The 16,927-nt window shown below is 33.2% G+C and overlaps 1 protein-coding gene and 1 long non-coding RNA gene across 2 annotated transcripts; one reads left to right on the top strand and one right to left on the bottom strand.

Annotated features, from left to right (window-relative positions):
* Nucleotides 1-749: 749 nt before the first annotated feature.
* On the top strand, nt 750-1,919 carry LOC130960414 (uncharacterized). The gene is made up of 2 exons (XM_057885806.1): nt 750-1,085; nt 1,210-1,919. The coding sequence occupies exons 1-2, from the start codon at nt 911-913 to the stop codon at nt 1,458-1,460; spliced, it is 426 nt and encodes a 141-aa protein (XP_057741789.1). The 5' UTR covers nt 750-910; the 3' UTR covers nt 1,461-1,919.
* A 7,793-nt stretch (nt 1,920-9,712) lies between these two features.
* Nucleotides 9,713-12,621, bottom strand: LOC130939818 (uncharacterized). The gene is made up of 3 exons (XR_009070216.1): nt 12,346-12,621; nt 10,294-10,822; nt 9,713-10,080 (listed from the first exon to the last, which is right to left on the bottom strand). It is a non-coding gene; the product is annotated as an uncharacterized LOC130939818 (long non-coding RNA).
* Between the last annotated feature and the right edge of the window lie 4,306 nt (nt 12,622-16,927).

The raw sequence follows: 16,927 nt of genomic DNA, 5'->3' as shown, positions 1-16,927 counted from the left end.
TCACACTCATTTAAATTTTTTGCTACAAGAATGATGGAAAGAATAACGGAGAAGAATAAAAGGAGAGGAGGAGGAAGAACATCAGCTTAGACGGAGAGCACACACGAAGCAATGAAGCTTCTGTGATGTTTTCTTCATTTTATTTAAGCAGTTACCGCAAATCGTACCCACCGACCGCGTTCCACACAAATCGCTGGCTCCGATCGGTGCACGGTCGTATTAAAAAATTTTTTTTTCCCGCCAGAAATCGGTGCCACCGATTACTATGTTATCAAGCAGGACTCCTACAAATCGGTGGGTCCGATTTGGTTTCTCCATCTTACACAAATCGGTGGCACCGATTTGTGTTCCCTCTTCTCTTTGCTTGAAATCGGTGCCACCGATTTCTTCTCCCCTAAAATGATCATAATGAAGCATTACTCACACCCTTAAATCATATCAAAAAAAATTAGCCGTTAATAAAGACCTTGTTATTAAATAGTTGTATATACTACGCACTATTATATTTTTGCCAATTATGACGTACTTTTAGATTGTGTAATTAACATTTCGCATAATAATAGGTGTTTTGCTTTGTGAAGATTCCCGATAAAATAAAGAATCAAAGAGAATTGTCATTGAATGCAAAATATAATAGTATTCACCCATGCTTGTTGCTCTCCTTCATACCATCACCATTTCCTTTTACTTTACAATAAAATATAAATAAATAAATAAAATAAAAATATACAAATATTGATTGATTGCTCTCTCTTCTCTCTCAGAAGAAAGAAAAGGAAAACTGCTCCTTCCTCTCACTCTCCACTTTCTCTCAAAACCTTTACCACATCCATTCCCTTCATTCATTTCCATCTCTTCTTCTTTCTCCTCTCTTCTTCTTTGAAGAACCATCGCCATCAAATCAAGCCGCATGTCTTCAATGATGAGCGCACAAGGTGTGGTGTTTGCAACCGCCATGGCTGTCTCCGGCACGGTGATCCTCCTCGCTCTCCGCCTTCAGAAATCTTTCCCCCCAACCCAATTCTCCTTCCACGAAATCCCTACTTCCCAAACTCCAAAAACTCTCCGATCTTGCATTTCCTCTGGTATGTACTCTGCTTTTGTCTCTGTTTTTTCCTTCTCCTGTTTCTCGTTACACATTCACAAGAAAATGCAAAAGCTTTAGTCTTTGGCCCTGTTTCTTCTCTAAATTCATGGTAATTGTTGCAGCTGGGAAGAAGAGTGTGAAGAAGAAGAAGAAAAGGGTGCACTTTGCAGAGGACGTGATGGATTCTTGTGGAGACGGAGAAGAGTTCAGGAGGAGGATTAGGTCAAACTATGAATCTGAATCAGAATCAAAGGTTGAAACTTGCGGAAATGGGGAAAGAAGAAGAAGAAGAGGAATGCCAGAAAACAGGGTAGCTTTGTATAACGGAATTCTAAGGGATCGTGTGGCCCAACGTTTGGCCTACTCTTGTTGATTTGCTTCTCTCTTCTCTCTTCTCTCTTCTCTCTCTCTCTCAATATGAATATTCTTCTTATTATGCTTCTTTTTTTTATTTTCCTTTTTTTAAATTTCAAAGAAGAATTTTTTAGTTTAGGAAGTAATAGAAGAGCAGAGGGGATGGGCCACCACAAGAAGTATAGCTCTCTTATCAGTGTTAGTGATTGCTGATTGGATGGGTTTTCCTTGTGAGTTGTGAAGAATAGGGAGATTTTGTTGATATTTGTGTTTTGTAGGGTAATCTTCTAGGCCTCTCTTTCTCTCTCTCTCTTTTCATAACTCTAAATCCATCTATTATCTTGTTTCTTTCTTCTTTTTACTTTTAGTCTCTTACCTTTTCTTTTCTACTTAGGAAAATGTATTGTGTTCTGTGACATTTGTGAATACAAATAAATAGAATTCTTGTGATGGAATACAGTGTAGGTTAATCTTCTCTTCTTCATTCTTCATTTCTTCCACTCATTTTTTGGTGGGTACATATTTAATATTTTATAAAAAAAATCATACATTTTTTCTTTATTAATAAGTGCAAATAACAAATACATAAGTAAAATTAGGAAAAATAACTAATCTAATTTTATATGATTGGGCCCAATCCCATGAAGGGAAAAAGAGTATCCCAACTTTGGAATTGAAGATAAAGAAAAGTATCATTTTGGGGTTAAATTTTCATTAGGTCCAATAAATATGGATGTATGCTATTTGTCTTTGTTGGTAACTTAGTGTATATATATATATACTAAAATTAACTATAAATATATGTATATTTTAATTATTTTAAATATATATTTTGTATTTTACACTAACAGATAATTTTAGTAATTATCTAATATAATTGATATATGTATGCGCACACGTCTATATTTATGTATAAATATATGTATTATTTTATTATATTTTAATATATATTTTATACATATAATTAATTTTATAATTAATTTCAAATATACATCTAATATAATTGAGTTATGCTACGAATATACTAAAATCAGTAACTAATATAAAATATATGTTAAAATATAAATATACATTAAAAATAAATTAAATCACACATGTATTTATACATAAATATATTAGTGATTAGTTTTAATGACTAATTTTAGTGTATAAATAGTATTTTCCACTATAATTAATTTGGTGGGGCAATATGCAACATGCGTGAAGGTAAGATATGGAAGCCATATTTAGGTTGTAAACGTGATCAAGTGCTGAAATTCTAACATGGACAACTGAACATAGTCATGTGCAAAGGAGTTCCCTTTCTCAACAAGCAAGTAAAAGCTTTACCTAAAAACCATATTTACACTTAAAAGAATTGACAATGACCTAACGTTATAGAAGAGCTTTACTCAAGCTCATATTTATCCATAAATTAATACTTAACACAAAACAAATTAAAGCTAGCTAAACCAATATTTCTTCCTGATGAAAGTGGACTGTTTACCAAATCCGCAAGCTACCGAAAAGAATTTCAGTGAGACATGAATAAATTAGGTCCCAAATTTGAAGCTCATATTTAATTTCCTTGTTCTTTGTATTGCAATAATTTGATTAATCATAACTAATTTGAATTGGTCGAGTAGTCAGCTTATTCATCTTATACCTATTTAAATATGTGTTGATGATTCAAATTTTGTCTTTAGTAAATGATAATTTGTTAGCCAACAACAAACTCATATATAGAATTTCAAAATGCGATAAATTAGATTTTCACCTTCAGCCGATATCGAAAAAAATAAAAAAAGTTAAAAAAATGATTTGATTCGCCATAATTTCTTTATATATCCTAGATACTATCGTGATTAAAATAACTTTTCAATAATTACGTTATATGTAATTGAATGCAACCCATTTACCATTATATCTAATGCTTTTTATTTCAAATCTTAAACGACAATTTAGCTTAAATTTTTTCTTTTTATAAAAAACAAAGTAAATACAATTTAAGAACTCATCTATTGTCTAGATTATATGGTGGGAATCTACACAGAGAGTAACCAAGAATGTTGTAACAAGTTTGGGGATCACATGATACTTATTCGTTTTACAGTCTCCAAAGCCATGTTAAGAAAAGACACATGGCATGGCATGGCAAGTGGGGTGTTGGAGACAAGCAAAAGCAGAAAAAGGGTTCTAGCTTAGAGAGCAGCAACAGCATAGGCAACTGAAAATAATTTGTTGAGGTCATTTTGGGTATGCATAATTTATTGTTTACAGAATCTCTTATCTCAGCTTCTTTGTCCCATTATTCCTCCTTAATTAAGACCTTAAACATTCTTGCAATATAAAAGAAATTATGATGAATTAGATGCTAAAATAAAAGGAATATTTTTCTAAAAATATTTAGTCTGATAAATGATAAAAATATTTTAAAATATTTAAAAAGATGAAAAAAGTATTTATTTTTATGTAGTAATTAAAATCATCATCTTTGTATTTATTTTATATCAAAATACTTTTGTGTCGCTTTTAAATCATGTTTTTGTAGTTTTCAATTTTTTAAGTATTTTAATCAATTACTAAATTTTTGAAGGACATTGGTAGTTTATTTTTTAAAAATAAAATAATTGAAGTGAGAAAATGCCAAAAGGGTCAGTTTCCCAACCAAACCAACACATATTGAGTGTTTGACCAGACCAATTATCCCCACCAATGAGAGATAAGACACTTCAAACTCCCATGTCCACATCCCCTCCTCACTCCAGCATGCTTCGCCCCTATATCATTGGACAAACCCATGTGAACTTCTCATATTTCATTTCATTTTCTTTTAATTTCATGTATTATATTTCGGATTTTTATTTTTGATATGCCAATTAAGTTTGTGTAATACGCAAAATGAGGCTTTAGCTGTGTAATACATAGATATGAGATTCATAACGGTGTTTTACAGAAATTGATCAAACCAATTTAAAAAAATCATTAATAATGATTTTAGTAAAGAGAGAAAAGGTGGAAGAAAAATAAAAAATCGTTGGATTATTGATTATAGGTTGGGATCATACTTAAATTTGGGACTACTGATTTTATGGTATCAGAGATTTAAAAAAAAAAAAGATTTGGCTGACTTAAAATTGTTAGTCACATTTTGCTTTATTTTTTGTTATTTTTTAAAATTGTTAGTCACGATTTTTTGTGATAATGACAATTTTTATATTAGTGCATTATACTAAATTAATGTAATATTTCCGTATTTACACTCCTCGTTTTATAATATTAAAAAAAAATCTGCCTTATTTCAAGTCATGAAAATTGAAAAAAAAAAATTAAAAATGAATCAATGTGGATGCTTGAAAGATCTTTACATAAAATGAACCCAATTCAAGTTAGGTCAAGTCAAGGAACTAGGTTAGTGCTGAAGGACTGAAGGTTGTGTCATATTATTGCTTGTATGGTTGTTAAAAGTGATGATTACTACATTACACGTTGATAACAAGTTAGTTAGTTAGCTGACCGTGTGTTTGGTTTAACAAAAATCTATTTGTATACTAAAATTAACTATTAAAATTTATCATAATATATTCTGTACATTAAATATATATATTATTTAATTTATTTTTAATATATATTTTATATTTCAATATATATTTTATATATAGTCTGATTTTAGTGTATATTTAGCATAATTATTTTTTCAATTGACCACAAATTTGTGCTTGGACTTTGGAGTTGGACTAGTTCAAAATCATCAAGCCAAATTTTGGGACCAATAATAATGTGTATTTAATGTTTTAGCAAAGGACAAAATTTGGAATACAAATTTAAGTAAGACAAGATCATCATGAAATAACAAAGGATAATTTCATATGCATGAAATAAAATTTTGAAAGTGGTGGCTAACACGACAATGTGACAATCATTAATTCACATTCGGGTGTGAACATATGGAAACAAGACCATGTGAGCTATGAATATAAATTATAAATTATGTTTCTAACATTAAATTTGGCTATCCAAAGCATCGAAAAGCTCCCAGATTTGCTTTGATAATTTTTTTTTTCATGACTTGTCAGAGCTCTGGTAATTAATTAGCAATAGTACGTTATGATATAAAGTGGAAATTCCTGCAATAATGGAAGCATCTCTTATTTCTTTACCAGTTTTGTTTTATTTTCTAAAGCAGATAATAGAAAAATGAATTATTTGCCTTATATCCATGTTACTAGTGCTTCCAATAACAACAAAAATAGATAAATAAAGTGAAACCATATGCTGGAAAATTAAAGAACCTCAATCATTTTAAATTAATGGATATAGATATGGATTTTGCAACATCCCCTCCCCCTCTTTTCTCTCTCTCCATAATGTTGCCATAGTGAAGTTATTGTCAATGATATAGTTGAATTGACATTGAACTTGATTGTGATTCCTTATCTGATGAGGCAAGCAATTTTAGGCCACAAAGTGCAATAGAGAAGGATGGGTTGTTCTTGCTTGTAACCAAATTAACAAGTAAATACAAGAAATTCAGAATACCATCATGTTTTTGGATAATATATCATTTGGATATATGTAGTTTTTATATAATCCTAGAAACCAGGAATCATACCTTGGCCTTTTCTGGCTGCCATAAATTGACAACTAAGCTTGCAATAAGTGAGTCTTCAAAATTAAGGGTTTTTTTAATTATTTTTTATATTATTTTAACACTATGTGCATAATGTGCAATGGTGCACTTAATTTAATACTATATATTAAAACTGCTCAAATCATTGGTGGCCGTAGTGACCAGTTAGCTCTCTATGAGACTCTCATATGGCAGCAACCTTAATGTTGGTTGGTAATGTGGGGGGTTAATTTGAGTGACCAGTTATTAAAATTCATAATTTTATAATATATAGTCAAATTAAAAGTTAATCCGGGTGGAACATCACACACACAATCTCATTTTCAACGGCACTCCTTAAATACCTAATATCACGTTAATTTAAATATTATTTATAATTAGATATGAATTCCATTTAAATTAGATAACGTTTTATTTAAAAAAGTAATTTAAAACAAAATGTAAAGCACTAATAACATATATATATTATTGAACAATAATAGAAAGATAATAATCTTAAAGAGATAAATACCAAATCGGTATCCGAAAAATTTTGACGTTGACAAAATGGTACTTAATTTTTGTTATTGACAAAATAATTTTTAAAAGATTTTAAAATTTGACAAGCGTGTTTCTGGGTTCGTCGGAATAAATCTCCGACAAACACAATGCTGACATGGCCACCGTATTTTGATAACCTGACAAATCACTTCACAAACCCTAATCCCTCCCTTCCCATCGCAGCCCCCAACGTACACTCCCCTTCCTCTTTCCCTCCCCATCGCAGCCCCCTTCCCTCTCAATTCTAAAGAGATCACCGAAGACGTTCTACTTTATAACCCTAACCCTAATTTTTCCTCTCTCATTCACAATCTTCACACACTCACTCTTCACACACCCATTCCTCACTCAGTTTCAGAACCCTTATCAAGACTCTTCCCAAACTAACCATGAATGGACTCTTCTCCTCACAATCCAGTTCTGCTACCTTCTCTTCCTCTTCGCCTTCTCTCTCCTCTCCACCACCGCCGTCGTCTTCATTGTCGCTTCCCTCTACACCAACAAAGCTGTCTCCTTTCCTTCCACTATCTTTGCAATCCCCAATGCAAAGTCTTCAAGCGTTTGTTCATCACTTACCTCTGGGTCACGTTTTTTATGTTCATCTATAAATTTGTCTTCGTGATTTTCTTGATTTTAATTATTATAGAAATTGATATCCTTATCTTCCTCTACTATTTTTTGCGATTATTGTGGGTGTGTTGGTCATTGTGAATTTGATGGGATTGTGAATTTGTTCATCTACTATATTGGCGTAGAGTGTAGGTGCCTCTTAAGAGCAGCATTCAAATAGAGAATCTGGATGTATGATCAAAGGGAAAGAAATTTGGGGGGTTTGTAACTGATTTTTTGTTTCTTTTTTTAATGTAATTGATGAAATAGTGTAATACATTTGAAAAAAAATCACAACTGGTATTAGTAGATTGTAATGACAAGAGGGAGAGGGAAGGGGGCTGCGATGGGGAGAAAAAGCGAAGGGAGAGTGTGCGTTGGAGGGCTGGGATGGGGAGGGAGGGGGAGGGATTGCGTTGAGTAGGGGGTGGGCTGCGATGGGGATGGAGATGGAGCTGCATTGGGGAGGGAGGGATTAGGGTTTGGGGGTGGTTTGCCAGGTCACCAAAATACGGTGGCCATGTCAGCATTGTGCTTGTCTGAGATTTGCTCCGGCGAGTTCAGGGACACTTGTCAAATTTTAAAATCTTTTAGGGACTATTTTGTCAATAATAAAAGTCAGGTACCATTTTGTCAGCGTCAGAATCTTTCGAGTATCAATTTGGTATTTATCTCTAATCTTAAATTATTTTTTTATTTAATATATATCTTTAATTATATATTTATTATATTTAACACTATTCAAGTATTTTAACATTAATCAATAAATATAAAATAAAATAAATAATAATTAAAAATATAAAATAAAATCATTTATCCTATTTTAGACTTTTTTTTTCTATTATCGTCTAAATATTTTTTGGTAAATTATAAGGTAAAGATGTAAGTTTACAGATCTTTTTTTTATGGAATGAAAAAGAGATTGAAAAAATTAGGATCCACATTTTGAACAATAATAAAAAATAACTATAAAAAGAATTTATATTTTTTCTCTATACAACTTTAATCTGTATAATAGAGTGTTTTTTTTATATTATTATCTACCCATAATACAACTTTACCCATAAAGCAAGATGACATTTGCAAATCTAATTAATTGGGTTAACTTTGCCTGTGAGTTCATCAACTTTATGGATTTCTTTATGTAGAAAAATGAAGAGGAAGCTTCTGGGAAACATAGGGTTCTAACCATGTGGACCATGTATACAACGTACGTGCCAATCCACCTGTGCAAATTAAAATTAAAAAGAGGCCATGCTTTTTGCCTAATTCTAAAATAATAATCGTAATTTATTTACACCCTCACTCTCTCTTAAGTCTCAACTAACCATTTTATATAATAAAAAAACCTCGCCAATCATGTTCTTGCATCTTACCTCATTCTTATCTATGATTAAGATTGTATTATATATATTAAACATAACTTGGTTTAATTCGCTTGATGATTAAGAGTTACCAATTAAATAAATATTACATGTTAAAACGACCTCTATTAGGTGGGTGGATGATACCGTCATTCCCCTACTATACTTGGTAAGTTGAAAATTTTCTTTACCGTATAATTGGTACACAAGGGCGGCATGAGATAACGTACCTTATTATAAAATAATTATTTGATTCTATGCTTGTCCTTAACTTTAATAACAACTAATAATATATGACATCATCTTAATTATATGTTACTATATGAAAATGGGTAGTTGAAATCTATGACCATACGTCACATAATAATATTATAAACGCATCACCACTTGTTCTTCAACTACATGCTTTTTTACTCAAATTTTGTTATATATTTAAAAGAAATTGTATATTTTAGTGTCGTAATTGTAATATCAATAAAAATAAAAAAGAATGAAATTAATAAATAAACAAAAAATATAAGGTGTTGAAGACAAAATAAATTATAACAATTAAAACAAATAGAAAATTAAAAAAAAGAATGAATATATTACAAGAAAAACGGAAATTTATAACAGTTTTTTAATAAATTTGCGACAATTTTAAATCACCACAAAACAACATATCAACGTTTCTAGAAACGTTGGAGTTTAAGAGGTAGATATTTGATTTTGCAGTGGTTCTAATGATTGTTGACACAATCGAAGCAAAATCAACAAATGGCGTCGGTGTAAAACCACCGCTATTTGACCAACTTTAAACTCGATAACACTTTACCGACAGTCATGACACGCTGCTATTTAAGTACCGTTGTATTTTTTAAATATATTTGGTGGCGGTTAGAAACTGTCGCTATTTGATATTCAATATTTTTAAACTTATTTTTAGCCATTTTGTGATTGCCATTATTTTTCCGACTAAATGGCCGCAAAATATTGTATTTTGCATCGGCAATCAACGCTTTTTTTTAGTTTGAATGTATTAGGTATTATTTTTGTTGTTTTCTTTTTCTTTCTTTTTTTTGAGGTTTTCTTAATACTACAAATCTTAATTATTTTGTATCTTAAAAAATAAATTGATGGGTAAAAGGCATTAGCAAAACTATAAAGCAAATTCATATATTTATCCAAATATCAACAAAGTATATTCACTACTAAGAGTTGCATAGTCAACAAAAAAATGTATATTTAAAAAAATCAATTTCCAATCCTAAGATCTACTTTCCACTCTGTCCCTCCAATGAATTCATCTCTGCAGTGACGTCTGGTGGAAGCTCCCCACCGTGCCTTTGAATTAGACATCGCAGATTGGGAATTTGGTGTAGTCAGATCTTAGCAATCCGAAAACGCCGCTTAGTATACCAGCTTCATCTCCAACTTGTTGCAGGTTTCAATTGAACCTGAGTACAATCTTTCTACCGTTAGGTGGCTTATAGCTTCCTTCACACTCAAACGAAATTGTTTGATTGTTCCATCGGATTCTGTAAATCATAGTTAGTCTGTGTGAATAACCATTGTGGCCAAGATGCGATGAAATCATAGAAAAATAGAGTATAAAAAATTTTAACTGTTAAAATCTTGTATACTAATTGTTTTAACATCCCAAAATTCAGTAGTCTTATGTCCCTTATGCTTTTGAGTCTCAGATGTAGCAAAAAGGTTGTCAATGTGTTGCTCAAAAGACTCTACCTCACCTGCCTTTGGGTCTAAGTTTTCATCGCCCGGCTATGAGTTTTGAACACCATTCGTACAAGTCTGTGGAGCAAGCAGTGATTCGCTATGGGGCGGATGAAAGGGGCGTAAAGATGAGGTTGCGGGGCACCACCACCACTGGACGGGGAACTAGGAAATCCCTTTGATTAGAGGATGAAGCCGTAGCAGATCCTACTTGAGGTTGCTGACATGTTGTGTCCAACTTGGATATCTTCATAAAAGCGTGCCGATTTCCCTCTATCGCCACGCTTTTTAAGTGTGGCAGTAAAAAAGCGTGGCCAAATTTCAAGTAAGTGGACACCCTCATAAAAGCGTGCCAATTTTTCTCTATGGCCACGCTTTTCAAGGGTGGCAAAAAAAGTGTGGCTAAATCACAAATCAGTGGCCACCCTCGCAAAAGCGTGGCCATAGACCACTTTTAGGCACGCTTTAAAAGCGTGAAAAGAAAAAAATGTGCCAACAGGCCTTTTTTCTTGTAGTGCAACAACTTATCATGGGCATCTTAATATACTGCATTCGGATCATAACACCATAGAAACAAGTATTTGAGTTTTTTTTTTTCATATAGAAATGCATTCATACATAAAGTAGAAAATTTTAACTGCCAAAAAATATCAGCACAACAGCAAAATTTAATATATAAGTGTAAACTATATGCATAAAATTTTTTTATTTATCAGTGCAACAGTAAATCCAAACCAAAATATAGAGAAACATGAAATCTTTGAATCAATAACAAGTTCAAGACAAAAAATAGTAGCAGCCGTCAAGATCATAATACATGTAGACTTGTTCAACCTCAACACACCACCACGAATAACAATTAATAGGTAACAAAGTCAAATTAAGAGCAAATAGCAGCAACAATATTAAGAATACTCAAAATCATCATGCTTTAAATAGTTCTCAATATTTGAAAAATAGAAATTCATAATCTGCTAGACAAAAAAATAAAAGACATAGAAACCAGATTTTAATCCCTTTCCACCCACTCAAAACATTAAGCCTTTTTTAACTAATCTCTACAAACATAATGATGTGATAATTCAACCTAAAAAACTGCATCATTGGAGGAATGGAGAAAAATTGAAGGGGGTGACATGAAAAGAAAACTAAATTAATTGATTAGTTAATTATATATATATATATTCTTCTATTGAATCATAAAATAATGCTTAAATTGAAAAATAGTTAAAGTTTATTTTGGTCTAAAATATTCAAAATTAATTTTTCAAAAGGAATATAACATAATACTTTTGTCTTTTCATTTGAATTGAGTGTGTGTGGCAAAGGAATAAAGAACGAATAATAAGAGAGTCTTTTCTTCAACACTTATTTTTCCTTTAAATATATTGCATTTCTAGAATTATAGTGTTAGGAAATAAGGAGAACCAACGACAAAAAAGAATACAAATAAACTAGGTAACAATAAGAAAAGTAAAAGCAATTATCAGCAACAATATTGTGACTACCCAAATTATATTGGCTTTACATAGTTCTCAATTTTTATTATTTACATACGAAAGCAGAATTTAAGAATAACAATTAACAATATGGGAAGCAATAACTCCTGTTAAGTAACAAACTCAAATTAAAAGCAATTATTAACAGCACCAATATAAAGAATATATAGTCAACAACAACTATGAAGTGTATATGCAGCAATGACAACTAAAAGAATAATAAATTGAAGGAGGGAGCAATAAAATGCTGAAGCTAAAAGATTAGTCTTGCTGAGTACAACTTTCTCATTAATCTCATTGAGAAGCAACCATAATCAGCAACAAAATTCAGGATTAAGAAAACTGTTAAACAATAATCAACAACATTAGCGCACCTAACAAATCTTACTCGGCATTAACTCACTTAAAAACGCATTCAAAAATACCATAAACCCCATTTCAAAACTCCTTTCAACAAATTAACTCAGCTAACAATATCAAAAGAATCATGCATGTCAACTGTCAACCATTAATGGCCTCACTTTCTCTAAGCAAATCAGCAACCACACAGGATGAACTAATGGTGCTTACCGGCAGCGGAAGAAATGGTATTGACGAGGAGAGAGGAACGACGGGGCCTCAGACAGAGAGAGAAGGGCTCGAAGACAAAGGCTCGCCGCGGGGACAAAGACGTTTTCTTACGGCCAACGACGACGACGACGGGTACTGTAACGCCACCGCTCCGAGCACGACGTGGAGAAGAAGACTAGGGCCAACGACAACGGATGGAGGGGCTGAACTACGAATGGTTTAGTGGTGAGAGTAATAAGGATTATGGTAGTGACGGTGAGTTCTGTGATTCAAATAATGAACGATTTGAGTAATGTTAGCTGCAAATAATAATAATAATAATAATAATAATAATTACAATAATAATAATAATAAAAACAATAAATCAAAGCAGTAGGATAAAATAATACAAATACTAATAATAAGAAACACCATAACAAAATAATAATAATAATAATAATAATAATAATAATAATAATAATAATAATAGAACTAAAAATAATTATATTATTATGATGATTATTATAATTATAATTATAATTATACTAATAATGATGACAATAATTAACTGATGTGGGAAACAAGTCCAAACAAGGTCCGTCATAACTCAAAGGTATCTAATTTTGATATAAAAAATACAATAACGTTTTTAATTACTATTAACAAAATACAATAACTGGTCAATGAGTTATAATTTAAATGGCATAGTCTCTCCATATTCACTTAAGAAGTCACGGATTCGAATCTTCCTATCTTTGGTAAAAAAAAAAACAATAATTGATGTGAGATTACTAATTTTGATATACAAATAACATTTTTAATTATTATTATATTTTAAAAATAAGTAAAAGTATTACTCATCGATTCTATTATTTTCAATATTAAAAATTGTTAAATTTCAAATTTAATTAATTTTATAAAATTTTTATAACAAAAATTATTATGTGCATATTTATTTTAAAAATTCAAAAAAATATTTTGAAAGAATTTTAGTATAAGCAAGAAATCTTATGAAAAAAACATGCAAATTTAGAAAGAGACTTTATTTTATTCGTCTCCTCATGTCAGCTTAAGTTTCAGTGAGAAATAGTATCATAACACGATATGATTTAACATAGTATGATAAAGTGAGATAGATACTTTATTTAAATTCCAAATTTTGAGGAGAGTTTTGTGGTCAAATAGAGGATTATTGAAGAGACAATCTCTTGTTGGAAATGGAAAGTGTTTGCATGGACTCTGGAGCTAAACATGGTTTAATCGGGGTCAGGAAAACACGAAAAAATATATATTTACCTCTTGTTTTCACCAAAAATCGTAATTCATGTGTTTTAGTATATGATACACCCTCCTAAGAATGATGAGTGTGCTTTTCAAATTTATGGGATTTTTTTTTGCTGCATCTAGGGACAGTGCCATCAGGGAACACAAGCCGGTGTATGAGCAATGAATCATGTGTATCCCTTGTAGCCAAAACACTCCCATGGGGTCACCATATGGATCTCGGAACCAAAAATCATCCCTTAAAAATCACCAGATTTTGCAAGATAAGAGTGCATAGATTCATAAAAGTCATTGGCATACATATATATCATCCAACCCTTTAAACTGTGTCCTCAAATCCCTTGTAAAAGCCTTCAATCCACACTCCTCTGCCTTTTCTCCAATCCTTGCTTCAATCTCTGCCAAATCAGAGCTTCTGGATTCAACTACTTTGTCTCGATCCTTCACCAAACATTCAAGTTCAATCCCCTTTGATATCAATGCCTTGGCTTTGTTTGGATCAAAAGGAGGAGCATTAAGACCTAAGATAAGTCCTCCTTTGTAACTCTTGAACTTGTCACATTCTTCAAATCTGTGAAGCCTTGCTGTCATTTGTGGTCCACCCAATATAAGATTTTGGCATCTTCATATGGGTCATCACCATCATCATAATTGATGCTTTTCCATCCATCAACAATGATCATAAACCTTGGAGACACACCACCAATCTCAGCGAAATCCTTCAAGCCATGAAAAATTCCAACAGGCTCCACGGATAAGTAGAATGCATCCCAAGTGCACCAACCAAACTTGTCAACAATGCTAGGGATATTCTTCTCTTCCAAGAGCTTAAAGGTGTTGAGATGAACTCTCAGAGCACTATAAGCCTCTCTGAATAAGTTGTATGGATTCCCAGACAAATGAACATAAGCAATTAAATTAAAACTCGAAGCTTTCACTTGTGTGGAGTGGTACACGAAATCGTGATACACAACTTTGTGCAGCTGACCAGCAAGTGTACTGGGTCGTCCAAGTAATACCTTACGTGAGTAAGGGTCGATCCCACGGAGATTGTCGGCTTGAAGCAAGCTATGGTCATCTTGTAAATCTCAGTCAGGCAGATTCAAATGGTTATGGGGTTTTGATAACTAAAAGATAAATAAAACATAAAATAGGATAGAAATACTTATGCAATTCATTGGTGGGAATTTCAGATAAGTGTATGAAGATGCTTTGTTCCCTCTGAGCCTCTGCTTTCCTATTGCCTTCATCCAATCATTCATACTCCTTTCTATGGCAAGCTGTATGTAGGTGGATCACCGTTGTCAATGGCTACCATCCATCCTCTCAGTGAAAAAAGGTCCTCTATGGTTTCCCGCATGGCTAATCAGCTGTCGGTTCTCGATCGTGTGGAAATAAGATCCATTGATCCTTTTGCGCACTGTCACTGCGCCTCACAGTCATGAGTTTGAAACTCGTCACAGTCATCCCATCCCAGATCCTACTCGGAATACCACAGACAAGGTTTAGACTTTTCAGATCTCAAGAATGCTACCCATTTGATTCTAGTTTATACCACGAAGACTCTGATCGCACGGAATGGAAGCTCTATTGTCAGGAGAGGCAACCATGCATCGTGAACTAGGAGGCCAAGAGATACACAATCAAGCTCTCGTAGATAGAACGAAGGTGGTTGTCAGGTACGCGTTCATAAGGGAGGATGGTGATGAGTGTCACGGATCATCACATCCATCATGTTGAAGTACGAGTGAATATCTTAGAACAAGAATAAGCTTGAATTGAATAGAAGAACAATAGTACTTTGCATTAATTCATGAGGAACAGCAGAGCTCCACACCTTAATCTATGGTGTGTAGAAACTCCACCGTTGAAAATACATAAGAACAAAGTCTAGGCATGGCCGAATGGCCAAGCCTCCCAAATAGCATGAAACAAACGAAAAAGGGTTCAAAGACCTGATCCCAAGATCAAAGATGATCAAAAAGATGAAAATACAATAGTAAAAGGTCCTATTTATAGAAAACTAGTAACCTAGGGTTTACATAAATAAGTAAATGATGCAGAAATCCACTTTCGGGGCCCACTTGGTGTGTGCTTGGGCTGAGCATTGAAGCCTTCACGCGCATAGGCTTTTCTTGGAGTTAAACGCCATCTTTGGTGCCAGTTTGGGCGTTTAACTCCAATTCTAGTGCCAGTTTGGGCGTTTTACGCCAGAATTTTTATGCTAACTTGGAACGCCAGTTTGGGCCATCAAATCTCGGGTAAAGTATGGACTATTATATATTGCTGGAAAGTCCAAGATGTCTACTTTCCAACATAATTGAGAGCGCGTTAAATAGGCTTCGAACAGAATCCAACAGCATCTGCAGTCCTTTTTCAGCCTCTGAATCAGATTTTTGCTCAGGTCCCTTAATTTCAGCCAGAAAATACATGAAATCACAGAAAAACACACAAACTCATAGTAAAGTCCAGAAATGTGATTTTAGCATGAAAACTAATAATTATATATTAAAAACTAACTAAATCATACTAAAAACTACTTAAAAATAATGCCAAAAAGCGTATAAATTATCCGCTCATCATGGAACCACTCTCTGCACAAATCATGATGTGGAAATCAGAGCCAGGGTGGAGTGCAGACCTGAAACTTCTTTCAACAATAGGAATGATGATCACATAGGAATTGAGCTCAGGAACATGAAGGAAAACCCATTGAGTTTCCATCAGATGATCACAAGGGTTCGAACCAAAATAGCAAACAAATTGGAAACAAGCAAAATTAAACTAAATCGGTGCAAAGATATTCGGTCAACAAGCAAAATGATTAAAGTGAAACAAAAGTACAAAGACAAAAGATGAAATTGGAACAACAGAAAAAGGGAGAAAAAGCGAACCAGGAAGCGGGGAGAAGGTGCATTCACACGGCACACAACATGGCATGGGGGGAAGGTTGAGGACGATGACACCAGGACGATTGGGAAGCCACGCGACGACACCGGGACGTGCACAGTAGAGGGACGAACAACGGACGTGCCTCTCCACCTTCTTTTCGCGTGCGGGAGCTATGCGGCAGCTTGAGCAGATCCGTGATGAGGAAGGATGTAGCGCTACAGCTGATGGAGGGAAGGTATACGGCGGCAAGGAGTCTTGAAACTGGTGATTGGCGCCTTTGCCCCCTTTTGGATTCGCGCAAAAACGAAGATTAATTGCCCTGGCATCACCAAATTTTGATTATTAAATCAAATTGAGCAACATGTTATTTGCGGCAGTTGATACACAAAACTGCCGCTATCTTAACCAGTCTTTGACAGAGACAAAT

Source organism: Arachis stenosperma, chromosome 1, assembly GCF_014773155.1.
Source record: "Arachis stenosperma cultivar V10309 chromosome 1, arast.V10309.gnm1.PFL2, whole genome shotgun sequence".
NCBI lineage: Eukaryota > Viridiplantae > Streptophyta > Magnoliopsida > Fabales > Fabaceae > Arachis > Arachis stenosperma.
Note: the sequence above shows the minus strand (reverse complement) of the source record. Positions and strands in the feature narration are given on the sequence as shown.

Coding starts and splice junctions, on each gene's coding strand:
- LOC130960414 (XM_057885806.1), top strand. CDS start 911: ATGTCTTCAATGATGAGCGCACAAGGTGTGGTGTTTGCAACCGCCATG. Junction 1,086..1,209: donor CCGATCTTGCATTTCCTCTG/GTATGTACTCTG, acceptor TAATTGTTGCAG/CTGGGAAGAAGAGTGTGAAG.